This window comes from Triturus cristatus, chromosome 6 (assembly GCF_964204655.1).
Source record: "Triturus cristatus chromosome 6, aTriCri1.1, whole genome shotgun sequence".
Lineage (NCBI taxonomy): Eukaryota > Metazoa > Chordata > Amphibia > Caudata > Salamandridae > Triturus > Triturus cristatus.
The window spans coordinates 1,075,216,618-1,075,243,954 of NC_140589.1; the positions used below are offsets into that span (position 1 = coordinate 1,075,216,618).

Here is a 27,337-nt window from a genome sequence, read left to right on the forward strand (position 1 = left end):
TTAAAAAGTGAGTTTTTATAAACCAATTTACAAATATTTGTTTCCCCCCACCCTCGCCATGCCATTAGTGAATTAAGAGGCAATTCAGTTGTCATATGCATCTTGCATGTGGCCTAGATTCTTAATTGGTGCAACATTATACTCAATTTAAATCAGACACAAGAGAGGTGTTTGTATAGCACACACTGTTAACTCAAGTATTTCAAAGTGTTGTCAAACGCAATAAGGAAAAATAAAACATGGGTAAATACAATATTTGCCTAAGATCACACAGTTTGGTCAAAATTCCTATATGATCTGATTTCAAGTTGGGCCATTCAGCTACTAGAAGGATAGCTGTTTCCCTCATGTTTTTCATCGGGAGGGGATGTGGTGCATCGGCTAGACTGCCGACTTTGGTGCTGGAAGACAGGGTTCGAGCCTTGGGATCGCGTCCACATCCTGTGATTCTGGGCAAAATCCCTTACTCTCCTGTAGTGTCTGCGTGACACCGCTCGGGGGAGGGCAATTAACCACACACGGACAGCGTTGGTACGTTACTCAGTCCGCCGCCGCAGCCTCTCTGGCGTACGTGCGTGCGTAACTGCCTTTTATTCAACTTACTCACGTGACCTGACACATACGCCTAAGCGTATCGCGTCACGATCACGACATCACATTCCTCCCCAACAAACACAAAATCAAAATTCTTCAAAAACTTCAGGGCTTAGAAAATACTTCCCGCCCCACAATTACTCGGTGTTTATTCAAGCCACTACGGTGCAGTTAAACCAAAACAGTCTTACGTGAGGTAGTCCTTAAGGCGACGGGATGGCTCTGGATTGTTCCGGAGGTTGTACCTCGATGCCCCTCGGGTTGGGGAGCTTCCTGGCTCTCCGCCCATTTCACCGCTCGGAGCGCCGCTTCCACGGTCCTGTTGTTCCGGACTTCCGCCCGGACTGGGCATCTCTGGTGGCTGCAGCACCCTTGGAACCCCATTCTCCCCGGGCTGTAGTGTGGCCTGGTCCATCGTATCATCGGTGGGAACGGCAGTTCTCAGGGGACTCTCCACACATCCCGGGTTATCACGGGGAGCACCCTGCTCCGGACTCCCAACACTTGGTGGTGGATTGTACCTTTTGAAGTATGACACGTTTCGGGTGATCCTTTCTCCCCTCCGGGTGGCAGTGACGCAAGTTCCTTTGACCGTTTCTACGGTCCATGGTTCTTTTTCAAACCTCAGGCGGAACTTGCTTCCGAGTGTTCTATTCTTTATGAGCACCGTGTCCCCTGGGATGATATTAGGTACTGCCGCTCTCCGCCGGGTGTCGGCACGCGCATGGGAGCTCCGTCGTCGGGCATCAATGGCACTATCCTCCGGGGTCTCTGGTCGCCACTCAGGGTGGTGAGGTATGGTGTCCGTAACCACTCTTCTCATCAGCAGGTGCGCCGGAGCTACTCCCGTGGTGGTGTGAGGTGGCTGGCGATAGCTCCGAAGGAAAGTGAAGATCGCCAACTGAGACTTGCCATCCGCTATACGTATTACCTTGTTAAGGGTTCTCATGAATCTTTCCGCTTCACCGTTCGCCTGCGGCCAGCGGGGCGTGACTCGCCGATGATGGATGTCCAAGGCCTGCAGATATGCGGCAAATTCCTGGCTCTGGAAGGGGGACCCATTGTCCGTCCTTTTCTCTTTTACCAGTCCATGGGTGGCCATAATCTTCTCTAGCTTAGGGATGACTTCACCTGCACTGAGGGCCAGCAGTATCTCCACTTCCGGGTATTTCGAGTGGTCGTCGATCGCCACTAGAGTGTGGCACCCATCCGGCAGGCTGCCAAAATCCACGCTGATTTGAGACCACGGGACTCTCGGCCGAGGCTCCATGATGATGGGGGCTGGCCTAGGTGCTTCCCCCGTGACTTGACACGAGTGGCACGCCCGAACGGTGGCCTCTACGAGGTCATCCATGAGTGGGAACCAGACTTTTGTGCGAAGTCTTGACTTGGTCTTCACCATGCCTTGATGTCCTACATGAGCCAAGTCTGCCATCCTCTGGGTCAGCGATGTCGGGATGACTAGCCGGTGCCCCCTCAACAGGCACCCGATGTTATCCTCGGTGAGTTCATCCCTTACATGGTATAGGCTTTCCATTATCCGTTGTGCCATCGTTGTCAAGCTCTTCCATTCTTCCCGTGCTCGGTTCCAACTGTTGTTCTGGACGGCCTTCTTGGCCCGCTGCAGACACTCGTCTTGGCTGGTGGCTTGTTGAATGCTGGCCATGGAGATGGGTATGGGACATGACCGAGCAGTGACACATCTTACGTACTCCTCGGTATCAGCGGCTTCTTCCATCTCTTGGGGAGTGGCCTTCCGAGGATGGCGGGAGAGGTAGTCTGCCGGATTCCGTGACCCGGGTTGGTATTCTATCTTGCAATTATAGTTTTGTAATTGCAGCATCCACTTCTCAATTCATGGTGGTGGTTTTGTTGAGGTTCCCGAGAACAGAGACACCAGGGGCTTGTGGTCTATCGCCACCACAAACGGCTTTCCGTATACGTACAAGTGAAAGTGATGACAGCCCCTGTGAATTGCGATGGCCTCTTTCTCCATCTGTGAATACCTTTGCTCTGTCTCGGTGAGTGATCTGCTCGCGAAGGCCACTGGGGTCCACTCATCTTGAGGCGTCTTCCTTTGTAGGAGAACGGCGCCCAGTCCGACTGGACCAGCATCCACAGCGATTAAAGTGAGCTTGGAAGGATCGAAGAACGCGAGTGTCGTGGCTTCTGAGAGCGACCTCTTTATCCTTTCAAATGCTTGGGCTTGCTCGCTACCCCATGTCCACGGGGTGGATTCTTTGGTCAACTCCCTCAGGGGAGCTGTCAGATTGGCCAAGTCCTGGATGAATCTTCCACAGTAGTTGACCATCCCTAGGAAGCTTCGAACTTCTGTGACATTGGTGGGGGCGGCCGCTTCTTTGACGTCCCTCACCTTCTCGGGATCTGGGTTTACTCCTTCCGCCAAAAAAGTGTACCCAAAGAATTGCAACTTGTTGCACAGGAACTCACATTTCTCTCGATGCAGTGTGAGGCCAGCCTCTCGAATTCGGCGCAGCACTTGGAGCAGTCGTTCATTATGTTCTTGGACCGTCTTCGCGTAGACCATAATGTCATCGCTGACATTGATCGCCCCCGGGATTCCAGCGATGAGCTCCTGTATCACATTTTGAAACACCTCGTGGTGCCCGACACTCCGAAGCTCAGTCGGGTGTACCGCCTGAGTCCCACGTGTGTAGAAAATGTTGTGATATTTCTGGAGGCTTTGTCTAGTACCAGTTGGTGGTACCCCGACCTGAGATCCAGCTTCGAAAACCACCGGTCGCCAGCCATCTCCCCGATGAGGTCGTCGATGGTGGGAGTAATGTGGCGCTCCCTCTTGATTGCGACGTTGGGGAGTCGCATATCGAAGCATATTCTTACTGCGCCCGGCTGCTTGGGTTTCCTCGCAATCACGATGGGGGACACCCAGGGGGTGGGGCCTGACACCTTCTCGATTATCCCGGCCGCTTCAAGCTTTTTGAGCTCTTCCTCCACCAACGGCCTGAGGTGGAACGCTATCCGCCGGTGTCGTAGGGCGACCGGCTGAACTGTTGGGTCTATGTGGAGGTGAATTTCTTTCCCTCGAAACTTGCCAATCCCTTGGAACACCTCTTCGAACTCGTCCAAGATGTTGTGCATAGACTCCTGGTGCACCTCGAACGCAAATGTCACTACTCCCAAATCTTCTGCCGCTCGGCATCCCAGGAGCATGCCCTGACCATCCTCCGTAACGTAGATGTTGGTGGTGACCGACCGGGTTCCGTGCGATATGACTGTCCTGAAACATCCCCGCACTCTCAGCGGTGCCTCTTGGCCAAATGCAAACACTGTTATTGTGGACGGATGTAGAGTTGGCTTCGGGTGCATTGTGCTGTAGAGCGTGGCGGCCATGATGTTGATACTGGCACCGGTGTCTACAACCGCGGTGATGTCTTGCGCCCCTACCCGGATGTTGCACTGTGGTAGGCGTCTTGCTTTGTGCGTGGCGGGCCTATCATATGGATCTTGTGCACCACTCTCTCCTCTTCTTCATCGTCATCCATGTCGCTGGTTACCGACTCTCCTTCCTTGACGGTGTTTGCTGCTGGACGGGGCTTGCGGTATCTCTTCGACGGACATACCTTTTCGAAGTGATTGAAGCGTCCGCACCCTGAGCACTTCTTCCCTCTTGCCGGACACTCCGCCGCGGCATGTGGCAGTCCCCCGCAGTATCCGCACGACTTCGGCTGTTCTGGGGCGGTGGCTTCTGCCCCTTTCTTGCTCCATCTCTGCTTGGGCCTTGCCGACACCGCATTGACAGGTTCTATCTTCACTGGCGCTTGAAGAGCCGCCTCCATGTGCGCCGCCCGCGCTTTCGATAGTTCTTTAGTTCGACCCATCATCAGTATTTCCGCCAATGGCTTACCGGATTCTTCCAGTATCCGCTCGCGCAGTTTGGCTGACGCGCATCCCTGGATGATTTGCCCTCTAATTTCTTCTGCCTCGTCTCGGAAACCACATGTGGCTGCTAAGTTTTTTAAGCGGGCGTGAAATCTATCTAACGACTCTCCTGGAAGCTGGCGCGCTTGTCGGAATATGAATCTCTCATAGTCGCGGTTAGCCATTGGTTCGAAGTGTTCATTCAGGGCGGCTATCAGCGTTAGGTGCGTTTTAGGAGTAGCTTCTGCAAGCGTCTTGACAATATTGTGAATGTCCTTCCCTCCTAGGTGGATAATCATCGCCCGTTTTTGGTCTCTATGGACTTTGGTAGCTTCAAAGAATATATGTAGCCTATCTTCACAATCTTTCCATCTGGCCGCCACTGCAGACGGTGACCCCTCCACTGTAAATGGTTCGATTGGTGGTATGTTCGTCATGGCCTGCGTGTGTTGCTCCTGCCAGGTGAGACCTGCCAGTCACGTGGGTGTTCTTCCCCTCTTCACCCCCCTTGACAGGGGAATCAGATTTCCTGACAAATGCAGAGAGAGACAGGGTGTGTGTTCCTCGTGTGTGCAGATGACGTGTCCCCTTCTTGGGCCTCAGGCACTTAATCCCAAGTACTCACGGGCACCCTGGATGGGCTGGCCATCTCCTCGCAGCACGCGCCTCCTCCAGTGCTCAGTGCAGCCCTCGCGAGGCACAATCTCCCCTGGGGGCACTGGTCAGCACGCTCCTGTTGCCTTCTTCGTGGCAGCGCTACGGCCGCCTTGCATGCCTGGGCCACGTGGTACTCGCGATCGGCACCACCCCGCGTGCACGTGCTCACTCGGAGCTCCGCCGAGCAGCGCAACAGCTTCAGGGCCCCGGACTTGTCACCAGAGGCGGCAGCGGCGTGCAGGGGCACGAGCGCCGCGAGGGAGAAGACTCTTGCAGCCGCCACACCCGCGCACCACACGTCGGCGAGGGCACGCCCACCCTCGTCGCCAGTTTTTGTAGTGTCTTCGTGACACCGCTCGGGGGAGGGCGCTGGTCTCGCTAGATAGCAGTGGGCCTAGCTGCTGGCAATTAACCACACACGGACAGCGTTGGTACGTTACCCAGTCCGCCGCCGCAGCCTCTCTGGCGTACGTGCGTGCGTAACTGCTTTTTATTCAACTTAGTCACGTGACCAGACGCGTACGCCTAAGCATATCGCGTCACGATCACGACATCACACTCTCCCCGTACCTGAATGTGTAATCTAAAGCGCTCCGATACCTTCGAATCGAGTTCGCGCTGTATAAATATGCAAGAAAAAAAACAAAAAAAGAGTAATAAATTTGTTCTTGAATTCTTGGCGCATCAGGTTCGAGCGTGGGTGGCAGGCAAAAGCCACATTAAAAGTTGGCTCGTTTTGGACTCGCGGGTCCAAGAAAACCTTGAGCTGTATAGAGCCAGCTATTTGGCTCAAGCTTTCAAACACTTACCAACCTTTAAATAACGAGAGATGTGTGCGCTATGGCACTTGGTGAGATTGTAAGTGCTAAGGTGGCAACACCTGGTTGTTCAATCCGAGAAGGAAATAAAGTGCCTACATTCCGCTTTTCAGGCATGACTTTTGAACAGCTTTAGCTTTCTTGATCAACTGTTGTTCTAAAAAAATATATATATATTGGTATGTAATTATGTTATAGGAGCTTTTAGCCAGCAGGTTTAATCAACTGGTTTGTTAAGTTGTCACTCTCACTTAACTTTCACCCAGCACAGCATATAGTACGGGGACCGGGTCAGCACCCTTCTACTTGGCGGCATCAATGGCAATGCAGGCTAAAAGAATTGTACACAACTTAGCAGCAATTATGCTTCTTTGCAACAGTCAGATATGCACAATCCCTGTGAGATGGGAATCTTGCTTGAGCAAAGGAAAGTGTGCAGACAGCATAGCTCAGCCTGCACACGGTGTGGCCTTCAGAGCACAACTAAAGGTAGTGTGAGGATTTTCATTACATCTATGAGATTGATAGCCCTGTTATGCAAAACTGTGCTTGCGAGTCTGTGATCATGTGACCCTGTGAATTTCACACCTTCCCTAAGCGGTCGTCGGTGTAAGCCTAGCATTAATTACCCTTCCAGTGAATGGGACTCTGGTGACAAATTCTTATATGTTTCTTGGAACTGTTTTTCATAATGGGACAATAGCATATTTCCCAGTCCACCTAAACATCGAGTAGGGTGAAGTCATATGTTTAGGATCGTGGGCAGGGGCGGTTTTCAATAGGGGCGTGGGGGCATTGACGGCCTCCTGGGAGCCCCCACAGACAGAGAGACTCATTATTAATATATTTTCCTTTCTGAAAACTTACCTGGACTGCCACTCATTGTTTTTCCACTTTGGGCAGGGCTATTGCGCTCTTACTTTTGGACTCTTTGAGACAACCAGAACCAGCTGAGGTTATGAAAACTCGACTGTGAATGTCAGATTTGCCGGTGTTTTCATTGTGGCCAGCCTAACATGCGCAGTTCATCCTTCCAGAGCCAATAGCTGAAATAGCAGAGGCACAGCCCCATCTGTCTCAGAAGGAGCTTGGGTTTGCCTTACCTAGCCAATCCTGGCGCTGCTCCTATGCTGTTTAGTATTATAAGCAGCATGATAGTAGTGCTTAGATTGGCTGGAAAGCTTTAGGCTTATTTTCTCTTGAACTAGCACTCATCTAGTTTACAGCCCGCTAGCTAAACACGGGAGAATTTAACTTCGGATGACTTGTACTGCAAACTGACCCTGTGTTTGATAAAGGTGTCAAGCTATGGTAAGATAATGTTTATTATTACAGTACTTCATGCTTTTATCAGATGTTAAATGCTTTATAAATAGAATGTGCCCCATCTCCTCTGCATTATAAATTCCATTTTGCAGCCACGATATGCTTCAAAATGGAATTCATATTGCAGAGGTGACCGGGCACATTCTATTTATAAATAATGTACTGCTCGTAAAGATATATATATTTCACTTTATGTGCCCACACCACTTTCAATGGCCATCTGCCACCACTAAAGGTGAGCACATAAAAATAAATATGGATAAATAATAGGGTGATATTGCAATCTATCACAAGCATTTGGCTTGCGTGAAATATGAAGCTGATTCGTAAGAGGCAGACACTCCCCACATGACAATGAATTTAAATATTTGAAATTGATACATGAAAATAATACATAAACATATCCTTTGTCTGTTATAACTGTGCTGCTTTTATATGCCTATTACATTAATTGAGCTCACCACTGGGAGAAACGTACTGGCTCTTCTTTAAAGGTATTATTTAACTGCCATTGTGTCCTTCTGGTGGACAAACTCCATTCCCTGTGTAAGTGAGCCTTCTTTATTCACGTCAGTTCAAAAGATATACCTATTTTACTTCGACTCACCGCAGCCTGCAGCATTGTGAAATGGGTCAACCATTCATTGTCTCTCTTGCTCTGTGAGGGACAGCATTTCCCCCAATCACATGAGTGCATCTGTCTAAAAATAAGTGCACTCCACTGTTAGGGTGTGTGGACCCAAACTTTACTTGGCCAATGCCTTTTCTTTTCCTTCCTTTCCTTCTCCTTGCCCTCTTCTTTTTTCAGCCAATTGTAACTTTTCTTTGTGCCTGTAAAAATCCTATTTTCTTATGATGTGCATGAAAATTAAGAAGGGTTTCAATACGTTGTATAAGTCTAAGTAAACATGGCTGAGAAAAAGCACCTATAGTATATATTGAAGTTTATACCACATTTTCTTGCTGGTTGTAGTTTTATTGAGGAAAAGGTTTTGGTTATTTAATTAACAGGAGGAGTAGTATTGACCAAGTTTGGCGTGCAATGGGCAGCTCATCGAGCAGGAACTAAGCACAACATTTTTGTGTATCGCAATTAATGGGTAGGCAAAAAATGTATATAGGGCTTAAGTAGTCATTGAAAACTGGAAAATAGGCTGTGTTTTAAAAAAAAAAAAGGTAATTGTTTGTCATTATTTAAACCGTTATCATCAGAGCCATTGGGAAAATCATCCAAAGAAGTCAGTAAGTTTTAAACACAGGAAGCATTTGTAGGTTGAGCCTAGCGTTGCAGCGCAGGCACTGCTCGCTTTGCGAGGCATGAAGTATTCAGTATAGCGTGGCAGCTTCGTGGAAGCTCCGCCCACTCTCCACCCATCTTTTTCATTAGCTTAGGTCCTAAATGTTGCCTTCCGATTGGTTTTAGGCTTGTTAGTCCTTCCTCATGACGAACATGTCGGCATTTGTATCCGTCCATGGCTACTGGCCCCTTTACTTCGAGTGCTACACACAATTTTTTTTTTTAATATTGTGAGAACTATTTTCATCCCGTGCCTCCCCCTACCGCAGTCTGTGCCTTCTCGGACCCCCCCTTCCATTGTTCGAGCCTTCTTACACGCCTGTTTGCAATGCAATAGGTCTCGCGTAAATGCGAGTCCTACCTGCTGCCTGCTACCAATCTGCATCTAAAGCGAGGTCAATGCGACCTTAAAGAAATTGTCCTGAGTCATGATTTAAAACATAGGAAATACATTTGAAACTCAATAAATGACAAGGAAATAACCACCCGACACTGGAATTCAAACAAAGATCATCTTTTATCTAAATTAGTTCAAAAGAAAGTCAATCAATAGTGAAATCATTATTCTCATAGTTACCTATTCTAGCTAAATGTCATTTGGGTCAGGACAGGTCTCTCAGTAAAGTCTCCCGAGTCGCCGTCCTCTCAATCAGCGTCGATCCTCTCGAGCATAGGTTCGGGAAGAAGTGGCCTTAGACCCTCTCTAGTCTAACATTATTTATAGTGAAACTTACAAAATAAAAGTAACAAACAAACTTTAAACGTCCGTTGAGCCACTAAGCAGAGCGAGCAGGAAAGGATGTTGACTGGCAACATTTAGAAAACCTCCGCTCAGAAAAATCACAAAAATAAAAACACGGAAGAAGGAAACTCAAGCTAGAGAAATGATACATTCATGAATGCTTTTCCTCGGAACCATAGTGAAGCCACCACAAGATTATCAGAGTTCATTGTGACTTTATTCTTCTCCAAGGGCAATTGGCAGCGAGCCTGGAGCTGCTGTCCTCACGGAAACTTTTAATTCAGACAGAGGCTGTGGTCAGGTGACTTCCAACCATGTTCAGCGAGGCCTCTTGTCAAATTTCAATCACTCGAGTGCAGGCTGTAAATATCGGCCATCTTGGTTTAGGCCAAAACGGACCATCTTAATTAAAAGAAATACAAAGCAACGTTAATACATCGTAATGATTATACAGTGTTAATACCCACTAATACCCTTATGTGTATGTAATTATCTAGCCGTCTGCAACACAAAGAAGCATTAGAGCACGTTATTTAGAAGCGCAAACGCGAAACAAATAACACTTTTTGCGACACTTATTTAATTAATTTGCTCACCAATTTAGTTCACGTATTAATTAAGCAACATAAACGCATACCCGCGTGTAATTCTCTCATTAGTAATGTTGATTAATCAAGACTTTTAACAAAATTAATAATTATCAATTAGTTATCAGCAATTTTAATCATGACATATAACATAAACTGGAGTTTAAATCTCAATAAATTTCAATAGAAAACCCTGCTCCAGCAATCCCCCCTTTGGTGATATATATCACCACAAAAACCAACCCAAAAAGAAAAAAAATGTAGTCCCCATTTTTAGGAGAAATTGAAATGTCTTTTATGACACAACATTAAACACCAGACTCTCTTTCATCATCCCTCTTCGACTCCAAGTAAACACTCTCCCTCAATTCTTCTAATTCTATTTCTTGTGGGTCTCTTTTTGACCTCTTTTGCTTCTTTTCAGTGTTCTCTTATTATTTTCTTTTTCCCTCCCCTGTTTTTACAACACAAACACCCTAATCTAAGAATCAATAAAGCAACAATTACACATTTCAAAGGAAATATTTTACCAATAATGGTACTACCTATTTTAGCAATAAAACTCTTAACATCAAGTAGCTTATTAGCCATTTTAGTCCAGATACTTTCAGCTTCCAGTGGTACTAATTCTTCATGCAAATCAGTAATATTTTTGATATAGACCTTTAGATCTCTGCTTTCGTCAGGAATGTAAGTGCAACAATGTTGAACTTTCAGCATTCCACAGACTCCACCCTCCTTGGCCAATAGAATATCAAGGGCAAGTCGATTTTGCATAGACATGGCACGTACGGCAATCATTTCCGTATTTACCAAAAGAAACCCTCCAGCGGTACTTGTCGATAAGCGATCCACCACTGTTGACAGTTTCCGAATTCCATATGCATTTAAAGAAATTCCCACTGCTGGAATTAAAGCTCCAAAGATATCAGCTACAATTTCTGACCAAGTTTCTCTCTTAAAACGTGTTAGTAGATTAATGTGTTCTACATCTTCTATCTTATCTATATGAAAAATCTTTGGAAAGACCAGGCCAACATAACACATGCCATACCAATGGTCAGGAAATCTGTAATAAGCCTTATTCCCACAAATATAATACACTCCCGGGAAAACTGGATCTTCTCCACCTTTAAAACCCCATCCTGTTGCAATGAAGTATGTATCATGACACTCACTAGTCCCAACAAAGTAATTATCATATTGAGATTTCCTTCTGGTAATGCATAGTTTACCCTTCTGTGGTGCATCTAAAGCCAAAGTTGGACTGGCCCCATTCCTCAACTCCTTTCCCATCTCAATATCCCATATTGTCTCACTCTCACTCACTTTATATTTCCCTGCCTTTTCATGCATGCTCACTCTCCTTTTCTCTACCAAGTCTAAGAAAGCCTTTTCTTCTTCTTTCAAACTGCAAGTTAAATTGTTTCTAAAAATGTAATCTAATGTTAGTTCTTCTGCCTCAATAAAAATCTCACCAAAAATGTTAGCTTCTTTAGCTGGATTCAGCTTTCTATTTATAGGTAATTGCCCAAAAATATTATCTTTGTTAGACATCTCATAATCTACTTTCCCTAACAAATAAAAAACACTACTTAGCACACTACATGAAATCCCATACGTAGCTGGTAAATGGTGATAAGTAACACCTTCTGAAACGGATGCAGGTAATTGCATACAGAGGTAGCAATCCCTAACTTCCATTGTCTTTACGTATTCGTACAACAACTTTGAAAAAACATTGCTAGAAAAATCATTAATTGACCTATCTTTATGTATGTAAATGTTACTAATTCTAGTCGGAACTACTTTCTGTGAATTCTTCTCTATGTTAGTCACATTCTCAGTGTGTATTCCAAAAGTGTCTATTGTAACCCTAAAGGTAACTAATAAAGCAAGTACACCCCATAACAGCATTAATAATCCAGTACAGCAGCAGCACATTCTACACCATCTTTTCAAGAAGGCACATCTACTTTGATTATTTTCTGTGTTAGCCATTTTACTACTTTGGCAGTGTCTTTTGACTTAGCCTCTTCTACTCCACTACCGAATTTTAGAACTCTAGATTATTTTTAACAGCTAATTTCAGACTCTCTTCTTTTCACTTTTCTCCAAGTGACTCCTTTAGTTCACTCAATTTGGATTTTCATCACTTTTCACTTCTTCTTCAGCAACATCAAATTGTATCAGATCTTCAACAACATCCTGAGCATCCGACTCTTCTCCAATGTCAGTCAGGATAACTTTCAGGATTCCAACAGTTTCTCCTCCTCAACCACTTCTCGTACGGTCCCCTCTGGATTTCCTTGACTCTCTGCCTCTTCACCTTCAGACAGTGCCACATACGTCCATTCCGGTGACCTATACTTCTGGTTAGGTTTTCTGATTCTCTTGATCTCCTCTGGTTCTTTTGAAACCTTTTGTTTATCACCCTTTGCTTGATTCTGACTCGACACCTCGTTCACCTGTTCAGCTTTCGATGAACTTGAACTTGCACTTGCTCGTGTCAGTCTGTACCTTAGCCTCTTTATCCTGTTAGGCCAAAGATCTCCTCTTACACTCCTTTTTGGTCTTACTTTATTATTTCTTTCTCCGATCCAAGTTCTCTTTCTCAGAACTCGACCCTCTGATTTCTCATTCTCACTTTCATCTGATTCTGTTTCATTTGCCTCTTGTTCTTCAACAATTCTCTTTTGCTCCACAGACTTCTTCCCCACCGATTGAGATTTCCCTGCTACTGTCCCTCCTCGGGTCTCCGACACGCAATCTTCTTGCTGTCTACTTGTCCCTTCACCTAGCTTATCAGGAATGTTCCCTACACCTCCTCGGGGGTCTTCCGCAATCTGTCCCTCTCTAACTTCTTCTGACCCTGCCTCTTCAGAAGTAATCTCAGGTGGATTTTCAACTTCCTCATCTGATTCAGGTGTGGTCTCTGTGGAATTGCTCTCTTCTCTTCTTTCTTCTCCACTGCTTGTTGGAACTTCAGGCACTCTTACAGAATCCGATCTCTCCTCTGAGACTCTCAATGTCTCTCCTGAAGTCTCTCTCGGAAAGAAAAAAGAATCACCTGACTCTCTTTCTCCTTCCCCCCTTTCAGGATTCTTTTTTCTTCTCACTGGTTCAGTTTCCGCATCATCACTGGAATCTGACTCTTCAAAATACTCCTTACCAGTCCCATCCTTTGGATTTGGAACTCTTAGAGTATGACTTGCATGAACCCAGTTCTTCACACCAGCACACTTTACTGCAGTTGTCGTAGTCAGAATAACTTGTCTTGACCTTCCCCACCTTGGAACCAAGCAATTTCTTCTCCTGTGCACCTTAATCCTCACCCAGTCCCCTGGACTCAGATCATGGGCTTGCTTCTTCTCAAGTGTAGTGGCGTCTTCTCCAACCTGGTGAAACACAGAATGAACTGCGTCAGCTAGGCCTTTACAGTAATCCAAAATCATGTCATCAGTTATTGTCATCAACTTGTTGACAGGCACAAATGCATGTCTCATCGCACGTCCCATCAATATTTCATGTGGACTAAACCCTGTTGTTCTATCTGGAGTAGACCTAATAGTCATTAGCACTAGAGGCAAGACATCAGGCCATTTCATTCCAGTGGCTAAACACATCTTACCAATTCGGTTTTTGATTGTGCTGTTCAACCACACCAGAAGCCTCTGGTCTGTATGCACAATGTAGCTTCTGCTGTATGCTCAATGCTTCACAAATTAAACCCATGAGCTCATTGTAGAAGTGTCCACCTCTGTCTGACTCAATTGTCACTGGGAACCTGTACCTAGGAATCAACTCTCTTAACAGTAACTTTGCCACTGTTATTCCATCATTCCTCCTAGTCGGATAGGCTTCCACCCATCTTGAGAACAAACAGACTACCACTAGAACATACCTCAATTTATTCACTTGGGGCATTTCAATGAAATCTATTTGCATTCTGGTAAAAGGACCTCCTTCTCTGCCTATTGTTCCTAGGCTCACCACTGTCTTCTTTCCAGTATTGAACTGCTGACAAATCAAACATCGTTGACAGATGCTCTCTGCAATTAGCCTGAACTTTGCATTGTACCAGGTTTGTTTGAAGGACCTAATCATTGCGCCCCTCCCCAGATGTCCCTGACCATAATACATTCTTGCCATTGTAGATAACATTGAATTTGGCATAACTGGTCTACCATCTCTATAGACCCAAACATGATCTGTCTCTCTTGGGGCACAACCTGCCTTGATCCAATCTCTCATTTCCTCATCTCCTGCTTCATCCTGCAACTGTTTCACTTCATCCCACGTTTCTAGGACATTAGTAAACATCACAGAACAAAAAGACATCTCTTTTTCTCGTCCTCGATTAATCGAATGATTGTTCTTTGCACAATACTGTGCTATGTCATTGGCAAAACGATTACCAAGAGTAACAAAATCATCTCCTTGTCCATGAGCAGCACATTTTACAACTGCTAACTCTTTAGGCAGCTGTATCGCCTCATGCAACTTCCCAATCACTTCAGCATTCTTTATTGGAGTCCCACTCGACGTCAAGAAACCTCTCTGAAGCCAAAGTTGGCCAAAATCATGAACCACTCCGAATCCATACTGACTATCAGTCATCACAGTCACTCTCAGATTCTTCCCAATCTTGCAAGCTTTCGTCAATGCCACCAATTCAGCCACTTGAGCAGATCTTACTCCTTTTAAAGACGAAGCTTCCATAACTTCTGAAACCTTGCACACCGCATATGCTGCACTCAGCACACCATCATCAGTTCTCAGACATGATCCATCCACAAACAGCACATGATCACTCTCAGGTAGTGGCAAATCTCTTATGTCTGGTCTGGGTTTTGTGCAGTAGTCAAGCACATCCAAACAATCATGATCAACATCATCTCCCACATTCACATTTTCAGCATCTGGTAACAAAGTTGCTGGATTCACATTCACACACCTCTCAAGAGTCACATTTGATGCTCCCAGAATGATTTTCTCATATTTAGTCAGCCGACTGTGTGACATATATTGAGTCCTGCTTCTTGTCAAAAGAATTGCCACATCATGAGGTACGAATACCCGTACAGGATATCCCATTATTATGCCCTCACTCTGTTCCAAGCTTCTGCATGTAGCAGCTACTGCTTTCAGGCAACCTGGCAAACCCACAGCTACGGGGTCAAGTGTTGATGAGAAGTACGCAATTGGCCTTCTCAGTTGTCCATGTTTCTGAATTAACACTGAAAGTGCACATCCATTTCTCTCACTGCAGTACAACTCAAACTCCTTCTCATAGTCTGGCATTCCCAAAGCAGGAGCTTCACACATTCTGCTCTTTAATTCTTCAAATGCTGCCATTTGTTCTGCATCCAATTCCAATGGGTCTTTCACTTCACTTTTGGTCAGTTTAATCAGTGGCTTTGCTATCAGGGAGAAATTACTTATCTACTGACGACAATAACCCACCATCCCCAGAAACATCCTCACTTCTCTCTGGGTCATTGGGGCTCTCATTCCTCTGATAATTTTGATCCTGTCATCGGTCACCTTTCTCAGACCCTTTTCAATATTGTGTCCAAGATAATGCACCTCTTTCTTGCAAAATTGCAATTTGGCTGGAGATACCTTTAACCCTCCATCTGCCAGATGATTCAATAAAGCTATGGTATCTACTTCACAAGCTTCACGTGTCTTCGATGCCACAAGTAGGTCATCGATGTATTGCACTAGCACTGAGCTTTCAGGCATGATCAAACTCTCCAATGATTTCTTCAATAACTGATTGAATATCGAAGGACTCTCTGTATACCCCTGTGGGATACGACACCATGCCAAAATACGCTGTCCAAACCGAAATGCAAAAATCGGCTGGCTGTCATGATGCAATGGAATTGAAAAGAAAGCATGACACAAATCAATCACTGTATACCATTCAGCATCATGAGGAATCTGATACAAAATCACTGACGGATTTGGCACAATGGGACAACATGCCACCACAATTTTGTTAACTTTTCTCAAATCTTGTACAATCCTAAACTTTCCATTAGGTTTCTTCAGCCCCATTATTCGTGAATTACACGGGCTACTCAGTAACTCTCTCAAAACACCCTGTTGAATCATCTTGTCAATTATAGGGGTTATTCCCTCAATTATCTCTGGTGTCAATCTGTACTGTGGGATATTAGGATAAACAATCCCCTCTTTCACTGAAATCTTCACTGGATCTACATTAATTATCAATCCCACATCTTCTCCCGTAAAATCCCAAACCGCTGTTTTTACTGTGTGTCTCAACTCCTGAGGCAAATCATCTGGATTAAACACAGCATATGTTCCAACAATCTCACTCTCTCTATTATCTAGAGTCATCCTGTACAAAACATCCTCATCTGGTGTCTCAAAAGCTATTCCATCCAGAGTACAGAAAATTGTGCAATTCATCTTACACAATAAGTCCCTTCCTAACAAGTTCACTGGACTAGTGTCACAGACTACAAACCTGTGCATGTCTGAAAATTTCTCTATTCTTACCCTTACTGGTTCGGTAAGACGAGTCTTAATCTGTGTATTGGCTACACCAACCACTTGGATTGCTTCGTCCGAGAGAGGAAGATTTCTTATATCTGCTGACCTGACAGTTGATCTCGTCGCTCCTGTGTCTACCAAAAAAGTAACACTCTCCCCATTTATTTTCCCATCTACAAATGGTCCTGCCTGGTCTATTTCTAGAGTTGCACCAAGTATGCACTCTTCCTCCTCTCTTCGGCACCGTCAATAGTCCCCTTCAGACTCACTCCCCTCATTCTTTAACCAGTACTGCTGTACCAGGTTAGAACGTCTCTGTTTGTTTACCTGCTCATCATTGTAGAATCCTGAGTCCTGGTTATACTTTTGGGACCCTCTATTCTGCGGCAAGGGCGGTTTTGGCTCTTGGCTCTGCTGTCTGACAACCTTCTGCTGTTGTTGTTGATGATTACACCCCTCGTTCTGCACCTGTTGATTCAAGGATTTATTCTCATTACTCACTAATGGTGGATTGGTACACTCGGATCTCCAATGCCCCAATTGTCCACAATTGTGACAAGGGAACTTTTTCTTGGCCTCCTCTAAATTTCCCTTTCCTTTTCCTGCACCATATCTGGGCCTATTTCCTGGATTATTTGCTTGTTCCACCATCTGTGCTTCTTGTCTTTCAGCAACCTTCACCTGTGCCCACATTGCTTTCTCTTTCAGCTTTCTCTGTTTTGCCTCAATCTCATCACTGAAGTACTTTGCATGTCTCAAGATTTCATCAATCTTTTTACTCTGCCAATCAACTGTGTGTTCACGTATCCTTTCACTGATTTCAGGTCTCAAGCCATATACAAACCTGTATACAAAATGACTCAAATCCTTATCACCCAGGTGTTCATCGCCACTGAACTGTTTAAAATCCTGTATCAGCCTTTCATAAAAAGCATGAACTGATTCTTTTGCTTCCTGATGTGTTCGATCTATCTTAACCCAGTCTGTCTCTTTCGGGGGTACCTTATTTTTCAGAAATACTATAACCTGTTCATACTTCTTCATGACCTCTGGATCTGGTGCTCCTGTTTTCGGATCTCTTGGGTACTCCTTAGCAGGCCAATCTACAACTATCTTACACTCTGCCCACAAGTCTGCTGGAACAATTATATCAAACAGACTATTCAGGTCAATCCACAGCACTTTTGACAATTTCACAAACCTATCTACCTGCCTATACCACTCGACGGGCTTTTCTCTCAGTCGAGGGAAATCATTCGTAAATGACAAAATATCCTGTCTAGTCCATGGGACATGTACATATCCTCCTCCAGGAATCTCTCTCATAGGATAAGCATCCACTGTTTTCTCTTTTTCTCTCATAGGAAAAGCTGAGTAAGTCCTGTCCACTGAATCTTCCCTTTTCTTGTACCATCTATCCTTCCATTTTTCCACATCACCCCATTTCCGCAATAAGGCAATCATTTCCTTAATCTGCCCTGTTCTACCAGCACCATTTAGATTCTCAATGTCCTTGTCGGTGAAATCCACCCTGTAAGGCTTCTGCAAAGCTTTTACCTTATCCATGTCAACTCCTTGTTCACTCGCTATTGCTTTTAACCTGTCATGTGTACTCTTAGCCCTCCAGGTGATACTCTTGCACATAAATAACAACTCTCCATCATGATGGTTTTTCAATATTTCTGTAGGAATTGTTCCTGCTATAAGCTCCTCCAATTCTATGCGCAACCTGGCTACATCAATTGCCTGTGAATCTTTATCCTTCTTTTGAAGAACTTTCAACCAATCATTCAAATCTTCAGCTGTTATTTCAGTAGACTTTTTCACTGCACCCACTTGTTCTGCCATCCTCTGTGGTTCCAAAATCGTTTCTCCCAAACAACCAGTATTCAATCCTGAATTAGGCTGTACATCTGATCCTCCACTACATGTGTCATGTCTCGACTGTCTCAAATTATTTTCTCCCGTCCTCATTCTTGATTCCTCCAAAATGCAAGAACCAACCAAACCATTTCCTACATAGGGAACTGTCAAACCATTTTCACCCATTCTTTGTTTATCAAAAATAGGCACAACCGGACCAATCGTTACAGGCACTGTAACAGCTTCTAGATTTTTCGTCCGCTCTCTAATTTTCTCAGTCAGCTCAGATGTCGTTCTGGCTAATTCTCTTGTTTTCTCATCACTGATTTGATTCTCTCTCTCTCGCTCTCTCTCTCTTTCCCTTTCTGTGAAAGAGCTACCACTTTTCAGATCAGGTGTCACAATCTCAGTTTTAACAATTCGTAAAGTATCTCTTATGGGAGTAGCAACTGGCGTTCTCTCTTCTGGTTCTGGTCTATATGGAGGTGGTCTCTTGTAAATCATGTCATCCAAGACCTCATCTTCATAATCATTAGCCCCATAACTTCTCACTTCTGTATCAGGCACCTTTTCTGCACCTTTCCTCCCTTCCGCTTCTTCAACAGTTCTCATAGGATATAATCCCTCTGACATACTAGCATCTCGCCATCTCCTCATTCGATCATGATGAGTTTCACGATCATATTTCCTCCCGAACATATACCTATAATTGCCTCCACTCCTCTGCTTTTCTCGCTCATGCACCTCATCTTCCCATTCCACCAACGCCTCGAACTGTGTCGGCCTTGGTCTAGGCTCTAGACACATCATTTTTTCCCGTAAATTTCTTAACACGGCCAGATTAAATGAACCATGTTCCGGGAACGCTAAAACACCATCTTCCTTAGTGTACTTAGCCCAGTTGTCTAACCATATACAGGTATGATACCCATATTTCGCAACCATGAAGGATGCAGGAGTTCTCGTCGGAGGTAGCAATTCACCTTCTCTAGTTATTATGTTTTTATCCTTGTCGAACCATCTTTTAATTTTACCGAACAAGGATTTCTTTTTCTTTTCCTCCGGTTGATAATACATTTTCGCGTTTACTACAACCCTCTAGTCCTTTCCGCAACTGTACGATCTTTTGTCCAATAACAGCGCGACTCACACTAACGCACCAATCCTGGAGCGTCTACGTCACCCTGTACTCCTTCCAATCCCTGCGCGGCTCACACCAACGCACCAATCCCAGCGCGAGCACTGTTCTAATCCACTGCCCAATCACAGCGCGGTCTGTATGACGTCAGTAGTCGCTGCAGACGCTTCTGCTCTGTCTCCTGTCACTCGTCTACCCCTCCTTTACAAAGCCTTTTCAGTAGACTTCGTTTCAGATTCTACAAAATCTATTAGTTACAACATATAAACATCTCCATTGTCTGCTTCGCTAACCACAGAATAGTAAAGAAAATCCTTTCTCACAAGAATCCCGCTTTTCTCTAGAACAGCGCTTACCTCTGCTCCACTACGGAATTATTAGTTCCATTGACACAGTAGCACATCCCTCTACTCTGCCCTTCTAACATGCATCCATTAACTGTTTCCTCTAGGACTGCTCCAAAGAGTCTCACAATCAATTAAATGCTCATACATTCACGCACTTTCACACCAGAAAATGTAGCACATCCACACAGAATCCTGCCTTTCCCGAGAACAGCGAACAGTCTGTCCCACTACAGAATTATAACACACGTTAACCAAGCAGCGCTTACCTCTGCCCAGTCCTTCAGACAAGCTCAGAGAATACCTATTACTTCTCCAGCGATAAGCTTTAACGGCGAACCTTACGGATCCCTGGGACTTAAGACCAGAGTTTCACAGATAACCTTCACTACCATACGCACTCCTTTTATACTGAAAATATGTCTTCTAATAGTAACACACGACGATGTCACTGATTCCGAACCCAGACAATGTGACGGGCAACTCCAATTGTCACACGTTTTTCCCCCGCATATGTACAGGGCCAACAATCCCGTCTTTCTCGAGAGCAGCACTCACTTCCCTCTGCCCTACTACGGAACTGTCACCAGCTCCCCACGTTCCAGAAGCCGTACACACTACATAGAACTCAATACGACGACCTCAACATATAGTATTAGTACATATATCACCATCAATCAATAAATCAATGAATCCAAAAGCCTATGTACAAGCAATCTATCAGATCAAGACAATAATCTTAACCATCATACTGCTACCAGGAAACTGCTGCAGATCGGAGCATATAAATTCTCCCTACTTCCACGGACAGAGTAAATTCACAGTCGCACGCACATACACTCTTCATACGCTAGGGCCCATTACACTAACATTCATTCTATTACTCTATCCACACTGAATATTTGAGAGAAACCTAAACCAATCTGCATCTAAAGTGAGGTCAATGCGACCTTAAAGAAATTGTCCTGAGTCATGATTTAAAACATAGGAAATACATTTGAAACTCAATAAATGACAAGGAAATAACCACCCGACACTGGAATTCAAACAAAGATCATCTTTTATCTAAATTAGTTCAAAAGAAAGTCAATCAATAGTGAAATCATTATTCTCATAGTTACCTATTCTAGCTAAATGTCATTTGGGTCAGGACAGGTCTCTCAGTAAACTCTCAATCAGCGTCGATCCTCTCGAGCATAGGTTCGGGAAGAAGTGGCCTTAGACCCTCTCTAGTCTAACATTATTTATAGTGAAACTTACAAAATAAAAGTAACAAACAAACTTTAAACGTCCGTTGAGCCGCTAAGCAGAGCGAGCAGGAAAGGATGTTGACTGGCAACATTTAGAAAACCTCCGCTCAGAAAAATCACAAAAATAAAAACACGGAAGAAGGAAACTCAAGCTAGAGAAACGATACATTCATGAATGCTTTTCCTCGGAACCATAGTGAAGCCACCACAAGTTTATCAGAGTTCATTGTGACTTTATTCTTCTCCAAGGGCAATTGGCAGCGAGCCTGGAGCTGCTGTCCTCACAGAAACTTTTAATTCAGACAGAGGCTGTGGTCAGGTGACTTCCAACCATGTTCAGCGAGGCCTCTTGTCAAATTTCAATCACTCGAGTGCAGGCTGTAAATATCGGCCATCTTGGTTTAGGCCAAAACGGACCATCTTAATTAAAAGAAATACAAAACAACGTTAATACATCGTAATGATTATACAGTGTTAATACCCACTAATACCCTTATGTGTATGTAATTATCTAGCCGTCTGCAACACAAAGAAGCATTAGAGCACGTTATTTAAAAGCGCAAACGCGAAACAAATAACACTTTTTGCGACACTTATTTAATTTGCTCACCAATTTAGTTCACGTATTAATTAAGCAACATAAACGCATTCCCGCGTGTAATTCTCTCATTAGTAATGTTGATTAATCAAGACTTTTAACAAAATGAATAATTATCAATTAATTATCAGTAATTTTAATCATGACATATAACATAAACTGGAGTTTAAATCTCAATAAATTTCAATAGAAAACCCTGCTCCAGCAGCTGATCCACTTTTCTTCTGCAATTGCTATTTCAACAGAAGGTCTACTACTAGAAGATAACAAGGGGGTCCTCAAGACCTTCCAAAATGCAGCGGAGTCTTTCTGCTGGGCCGCATTGTTTAGGGAATCCCAGGCTTCGTTTCTCAGTGTTTGCTTTCTTTCTTTTATTTCCTCTCTATAATCTGACCTTGTTTACCTAAATTTAGACGGTGATCTTGGTTGTTTATGCAATTCCTTCTTTAAGCTAGCATAGGCCCTGGTACATTTTCCATTAATCCACCCAGGAGATGTTAATCTGTTCCTTTGTTGCACTGTTAACAGGTTTTTTACCTCCCTCGTGATATCATTAAAGGAATGAACAATTGCAACTTCAGATACAGCCTCACCCAGGCAAATATCCAGAGTGGACTAGCAATTCACTAGCACATTTTTGTTCACCAGATCCGCATCCACCTTATCCCATTTTAGTGTATAACCATTAGTTTTTCCCAATACTACATTCAGCAGCAATGAGGTAGGTTTTGTGGACTTTTTGGATCTACGAATGGGTAAATTAAGGTTTATGGAGAAAGGGAAGTGATCGCTTATAGCATTATCACCCACTTCAAAGGCAGCGACCAAGTGCACATGAGGGCGTGAGGTCAATATGAAATCAATTGTTGTTTCAAACCCTCTCCCATTGAAAGTGGGGGGCATACAGTGAGGTGTAGCCAGCAATTCATTGGCATAGGTGAGATCCATACCGAAGCTAAGTTTGTTAAATAAATCCCCGCTTTAGAGTGTATAAAATGGGTACTATAATCCTGACCAATGGATAAACCACACATTCTGTCATCAGTATAGTTACATTGGGTACAATTAAAATCTCCCATCAATAAAAACATCGTATCTTTACCTTCCACGGTGCATAAACCTTTGGAAACCTTGATAATATTCTTTTCCACTGCTCCTAAGGCATCTTGGGGAGCATTATTATATAAATTAATCAATATAAGGCGATTAGTTGCATTTAATACCAATTCTACCAGATGATAATAACAATCCCTCTCATGAAAGTAGATATTGCTTCGGGGTATTTTGTTAGAGATATAATTACTTATGCCACCTTTTGGCCTTCCTCCCAAAGCCTTCACTGCCTGAGTGTGATATGTCCTGAAACCATTTATACGGATGGGTTCTATTGCCCAAGTCTCCTGCAGACAGAGGATATCTATATTCTCTATGAAACCAACCCAAACAGGATTCTGTATCTTTGAGCATAAGCCTGAGATATTCCACATGACAACAGAAGTAGTAGTAGCAATCTGCTTGACAACAAATTAATGGAAGTCGATCCTACTTCAATAATAACATCTGAACCTTGCGGCACTAGCAGACCATTATTCTCCTCATTCTGTTCTGGTACTGGGGCTAAGTTCCCATGGTGGTAACTCACAACTATGTGTTCCTCTGTTCTTTTGAGAGATATAACCCCCGCTAAATCCACTCGCGGGTGCAACTCAACCTGTGAGGATGGGTCCAGACGGCTAGATTTACTTTGCTCGCCCCAATCTCCAGCTATGTCAGCAGATGGCTCCAGTCAATCTACCCCTTCCATACCATAGAGGGGCTCAAAGAAATTCGATGTTGGGATACCAAATCTCTGTTGACGGGCACCTCTAATGTTCTCTATCATTGGCACAAACTGGGGGGCCATTGCAGGGTGATAGAAAAAGCCTAGGGGAACCACGCTTATCCCGCCCCTCCTGACCGGATAGTGACCGGTCCCGTCTAGAATACTCTTCACAAGATCTGGGGACCTAAAGGAAATCACAACACAATCCCCTGTCAATGATTTAGGAGAGCCTCCAACCCACGGAATATGGCGTATCATCTTAACTTCTGAGAACAATATTTCTGCATACCCTGTCTCTGTTGTCAAAAAGTGTAACGCCCTGTTCTTCAGAGTGGACCAGTGCTCAAGTTCTCCACGAGGAAGTCTAGGTATGTTAGTAAGAACAATGGTGTAAGGGGTAGCTTGCAGGGAGAGATGCAACTGCCTTGGCTCAGATATAAAACTTCCCTCCATGTTTTGTTTCGCTGGATTATTACCATTCTGTCTCACAGTATTTGACTTGTTAGAATTTTCACCCCAGTTCATCTACTTAACCTGTGCATGCACGTCTACAGTACCCTCCTCCCTTCTGCTCTCAAGCTGACCAGGAGCTAAGGAAGCCTAGCGTCTCTGTTGGGGAGATGCATTAATATCAGTCTGTACCCCAGCTCTCATCTCAAAATTGGTTGTAAGTAGAGTGTGCGGCGCATGCGAGTTCTGTGGCACTCTCGGAGCAGGGGGTCACTGGCAATGAATTTCTGTTGACCCGGCTCTACTTCCTCCGCTACCTACCTCCTCAAGCTCACCCATTTTTTGCACTACAGACTGCGAGGGTATTAATGAGCGTTTGACTACCCCTTCCAGACTAAGCAACCTTTCCTCAATAGAGGACAACTTAGTTATCATGGGTCTAATTATGGCTGTTATTGTGCCCTCCAGTTTTGCCCAGAAATCCAGCTGACTCATGCTTTGAACCCCCCCAGCTACTATATTTTCAGGTGGGGGCAGGGGGCACTCCTGTGGTTGAGGAACCGCTCCCTTCTCCAGCACCAACTCTTGGCCTTTATGCCTAGGGGGGGGCCGGCTTATGGGTAGTTGATGTTCCCTGCCCCCTTCTTTTTTTTGATGGGGGTCTGTCCCTTTCCCATGGCTAATCTTTCCTTTTTGGCCCCTTGTCAGGACATTTGACTTTGTAGGTAGATTTAGTATTTCCTGCGAGTCGTTTGTCGGTACTTGGGCCACTAAAACTGGTGAGCCTTCCTCTACTGAGGTTAACAGGTCAATTTCGGCTGCTTCTCCAGGTACTAAAATTGGTTGCTCTGACGTATTATTATGGTGCCGCGGTAATCCTGCTATCGGCTCTAGGGACAGCCTACGCTCAGAGCGATTTTATGTATCAGAACTGTTTCTGCCCAAGAGAGAAAGGCATCTAATGTCCCAGCGACCCCCTGCCCTGTTTGGGATTTGTGCTTACTCATACTAAACCCCCTCAATACACAAACATATAATTAATAGCTTTACTTTATGAGTCTCACCCAGTCCGTTTGGTAAATAGTTCTTGTAAATTAGTCAGCTGCCAGGATAAACCAATCGCTAATCCAAAACATCAATGCCGTGGTCCTGCCCGGCCTCCTCCGGGCTCTGACGGGGTCAGACGGGCCCACCCTTGGCCCAGGCTTCGCACAGCGCGCCCGCACGCGCCCAGCGAAGCGGGTGCCGCGAGGTCTTTTGTATGGCCCGTGGGCACGAGCAACAGCGTCGGTGCCTCCTGGCGCGGTGTGCAGAGCCTTCTGGGGATTGGAGTCCCCTATATCAGTGGCAGCAGTCAGGTTTGGTTTTACGGCAAATTTCGCAAATTCCCATCAACTTGAAATTGATGGTAATTTGCGATCCCTAATTGCAAAATCACAATTTAAAATTGCATCATGCATTCGCAATTTAAGTAATCACAAATTTTGCAATTACTTAAATTGCAAATTTATATATAAATAGATAATTCACAAACGCATACCAACACCTTTTCTGAATGTGTGTCTTTGCATGCCTGTGTTTAATGTTTTAGCTCATTCAAACCACACCTTTTGTCTTTACCAATGAGTTTTTTACCTACATTTGATATTTCTACAAAAGTAAACATTTTTGTAAACGTTAAAGAGTGCAAAAAGAAGTTTTTAACATTAACGATTGAACTCTGGTTGTTTTTCAGGGGTCATTGCTTATGCTATTGGAATTGCCTGGGCAGCCCAAGATGAACTACAGTCCATTGCAACAGACCCATATAAAGAGCACTCCTTCTTTGTGGATGAGTTTGATAGCCTCTACAAATATGTTGGCAAGATCATACAAAACATTTGCACCGAGTTCAACTCACAGCCGAGAAATTAATATGAACCAAGATACAAACGATTTATAAAGAAGCTTAATTCGTGGTTTATTGGATGAAATAAGTTACATTGTTGATACATCAAATGTTTCACATGGAATTCACTCAATGTATAATGGCATTATTACTTAACTGCATTTTACAATTAAGAAAGGCTGACTTTTTTTTTCGTATTCTAGTTTAGAGTATCATTGACATTTTTGGTGGTGCAGCCATGCTGAAATGCACGTGTAGCTTTCATCACTATGTGTGTAATGAAAAATATAGGTATTACAATTGCCGTTTATAAAAAAAAGTCCTGCCCTGAACAACACTTCGGTATAAACGAAAACTTGAAGAAAAATGTAAACATCCCCAAAAACTGTAATTTCGAGGTGTGTTTCTGGTGCTTTTCTTCACCTAGTTACCAAAATTCTTATTTTCTTCAAGACCCATCAATTTCCTTTTGTTTCACTTAAGTATATATTTTTAGGATTTTATGTTTGTATTGTTCACTTTACAAGTGACACCCTGCACTAGTGATATTGTATTTGCTATCATAACCCTGTACTGCAGCTCTGCCAAAAGACCGAGCTTGAACTCAATGACAAGTCAAATGTATTTTAGGGTACGTATCTTTTTAGCCGTTAGTTTACCAGCTCATTCTGTATAATAATGTATCACGAGTTACATGTATTTAAATAATTGATTTTATTATAAAAGTTCAACGTTGTCTTTCTTTTTAATCCTCCAAGGAGTTATCGACATTTCTGGAATATTCTGAATTTTAAAAAGCCACAATTTCAGCACTTCAACTAATAAATAGTATGCATGCAGGCATCCCTAACTTCGTGCATCCTTCAAGATCCTCATTAGCACTGCCCATGAGATCATTTTTAAAATGCAGATATATTGTCAGAGTAAATATTATGCAGCTTATTTACAAAAGGGTTGCATCACGTTTGCACCATGCAACGTGGTACATGCGTGAGGCAAACCTCTAAGCCAGTTTTTTGAAGCCATACAAAGCCACTTTGCGTGGCTCTGAGTGGCTTGACAAATCTGGGGTAACGCAATGCAGTGCAAATTGCTGCGCTGCGTTCTCTGCCCTAGGAAAGCGTTCCATTAGCATTGCATGGGTGTTCCCACACAACACCCATAGATTTTGACGCATCCCCAGATATACAAGAACTTGTAAACCTATGGATGCACCAAAATCTTACACATACCCAGGGGCGGTGTAACGAGGACAAATATCTCGATTTCTCCTCCCGTCCTCCTCTTTCTATGTGTGCTGTATTCTGCAGCACACATAGAAAGAGTATAATTTGTTGAACTCTGTGATTGGGCAGCTCCCTAAGAGGGCTAATGTTGACGCTTGATGTAATTACAACAATGATTCTAAAAATGGTGCCCAAATCTCGGACACATACAGAGTTAATCATTCATTGTTGGATGTCTTATTCTATAATGAACTTCATAATTTCATTTTGTTTCTTAAGATCTTCGAAACAAGTGCCACAACTATACAT

At 44.1% G+C, this 27,337-nt stretch overlaps 1 protein-coding gene across 1 annotated transcript in view; it reads left to right on the forward strand.

The window, feature by feature from the left end:
* Positions 1-26,527, forward strand: part of VIT (vitrin) — a 1,751,009-nt gene extending 1,724,482 nt beyond the window's left edge. The window contains exon 20 of the mRNA XM_085611942.1: positions 25,650-26,527. Within this exon, the coding sequence (XP_085468068.1) occupies positions 25,650-25,828 (179 nt within the window). The 3' untranslated portion in view covers positions 25,829-26,527. The remainder of the gene's footprint in view (positions 1-25,649) is intronic.
* The last annotated feature ends 810 nt before the right edge of the window (positions 26,528-27,337 follow it).